Source organism: Sinocyclocheilus anshuiensis, unplaced genomic scaffold, assembly GCF_001515605.1.
Source record: "Sinocyclocheilus anshuiensis isolate Anshui unplaced genomic scaffold, SAMN03320099.WGS_v1.1 scaffold393, whole genome shotgun sequence".
In the NCBI taxonomy this organism is placed as follows: domain Eukaryota; kingdom Metazoa; phylum Chordata; class Actinopteri; order Cypriniformes; family Cyprinidae; genus Sinocyclocheilus; species Sinocyclocheilus anshuiensis.
In genome coordinates, this window is record NW_015536501.1 from 352,967 (window position 1) to 355,222 (window position 2,256).

The 2,256-nt window shown below is 38.1% G+C and overlaps 1 protein-coding gene across 1 annotated transcript in view; it reads left to right on the forward strand.

Annotated features, from left to right (window-relative positions):
* The window catches only part of LOC107689718 (GRAM domain-containing protein 1B-like), a 38,527-nt gene that overhangs the window by 31,619 nt on the left and 4,652 nt on the right, over nucleotides 1-2,256 (forward strand). Inside the window, exon 13 of the mRNA XM_016487851.1 lies at nucleotides 1,385-1,588. Coding sequence (XP_016343337.1) covers nucleotides 1,385-1,588 — 204 coding nt within the window. The remainder of the gene's footprint in view (nucleotides 1-1,384; nucleotides 1,589-2,256) is intronic.

The following is a 2,256-nucleotide window of genomic DNA, read 5'->3' on the forward strand; positions in this document are numbered from 1 at the left end:
TTGTGAGATAGCTAGTTATAATGGTAATTAAATAATGTTTACATATGTATAAAAGCCTACATTAAAATCTGTCATATAAATTGGTCTCTTCATTAGAAATTAGCCTACTGATTGCCACCATCGATGGACAACATTTTTTAATAATATAAAAAATATCTGTATGACATTATATTCTGCAGTTCTTCCCTGTTGTACCGAATATCTATACTTTTCAAATGATCATATCGATGTTAGAAATTCAAATATTGTGACAAAATTAATTTTGTAGGGTGCCACAAGTTTGTTAAAATTTCCAAAGGGTGCCGCGACTAAAAAAAGGTTGGGAAACACTGCTCTAAGCAATATGACATCACATCGCATAGGGCCGGTCCACGGCGGATGATTGACAGCCCTGCATTGCTATAGTTTCCGCCCTCAGCGGTTGTACGTTGTTCTCCATTTTCTCCGCTCTAGAGCAGCTGTAACGTCAGCAATGTCTCGTAAGCAATTCCTGTGCCATCCCTAATCCCTCAGTCATGTTGCTTCTACCGGCTGTTTAGGTATGCAAACTAAGCAGAGAGATGTATATGCTACGCCCTCTTCTGGAGACAGGGTGGGAATATGCAGCTCATTTGCATTTAAAGTGATAAAAACACTGTAATAAAAAATCGTTAAAAAAACGGTCAAATGACTGGCAGCTACAGCTGCCAAACAAAAACCGTAAAATTACAGTAAAATATCTTAATTGAAATAAAGTGCAAAAACAATAATTTTACAGAAATTGTCATTAAAGGTTTTACAGAAAAAAGTGTTATTTTACAAAATTTTCCTTGTTTCAATTCTGATATTTTACTTTAATTTTACCATTTTCGTTTGGCAGCCGTAGCTGCCAGTCATTTGACCGTTTTTTTTTTTTTTACAGTGTAAAACCCTTATTTTACAGATTTTTCCATGTTTCAATTATGATATTTTACTAAAATGTTATGTTTTTTGTTTGGCAGCCGTAGCTGCCAGTCATTTGACCGTTTTTTAATGGCATTTTTTTTTACAGTGCTCCAAAACAGCTCTTTTTTAGACATGCCCCAAAAATGACATTTTCCAGATGTTTAATAAATTAAATAAATGTTCCAGATGTTAGATAAATGATTTGTGGGGTATTTTGAGCTGAGAATTCACAGACGCATTCTGGGGACACCCAAGACCAATATTAAAAAGGGACCTAATAGGTGCACTTTAAATATTTTTACTTACTATATTTTACTTACAATGTTACCAATAATAAAATTACAAAATGTAATTAAAACACATAGAACAGGATAAAAAGAATAAAGATGAAAATAATATGTTTCTCTGTCTCTTTTCTGTCTGTGTGTGTGTGTGTGTGTGTGTGTGTGTGTATATATAGAGCTGGAGTTGAGTAAGGCACAGCTGGTGCTATCTGAACCTCACAAACAGTCTCCCAAGTCCAAAGCCCTATGCACAGCTACAGTGAGACGGAGGAAACGGCCGCTGACGCACATGAGGCAGCAGCACCTGGACGAGGCGCTCAGTCCCGTCACCACACCTGAGGATGAGAAGAGTGTCATCCATCGCATCAAACACGTGGCAGGTGCGACATTAGCCAAATCTCTCCTAGTGTACCTGGGCATTATTGTTCAGGGATGTGATTTTTCCATATAAATACAGATTTCTGCATTACTGCATTATGATTGAAATCGCGCAAATGGCCTTAAGCTATTACCTAAATAAACTGTGAAAAGATTGTTTTCTAAAACATCATGGACGGAATGGTCCTGAGAGCGCTGTACGAGCTTGCGGCGCCATTTGCAGGACAGTTAAAAGCGTTCAAATGATTCAAAGCACCAAACGCGAGTAGAATCAGCGCTGAAACGTGTTACTCGACCCAGTAACTTTTTATGAATGGCGGTGAGAATTTGAGGCTGCGTCCGAAAACTCTAAAATGCTGCCTTCGGAGGCAGCATTCCAAGGCAGGAAGGCATCAAGGCACGTCTGAATCCAAATTCTGCTTTACTTCCTGTCTCCGGAGGTACCTTCTTCTGATCGAATTTTGAAGGCAGCATAGATGTATCCTTCGCTGCCTTTGATATCCCACAATCCCGTGCATTCCATTCCGTGACGGTTGAGCTAAAAAATAAAGATGCTGTCTGAAAGTTGCGTTTGGTGGTCAGTTTGTGTGTAAATGTATATTTCTGACTAACTTTTTGCACTTTTGATGTTATTTCTAGCGAGGAATCAGTATTATAGTAATTAAATATT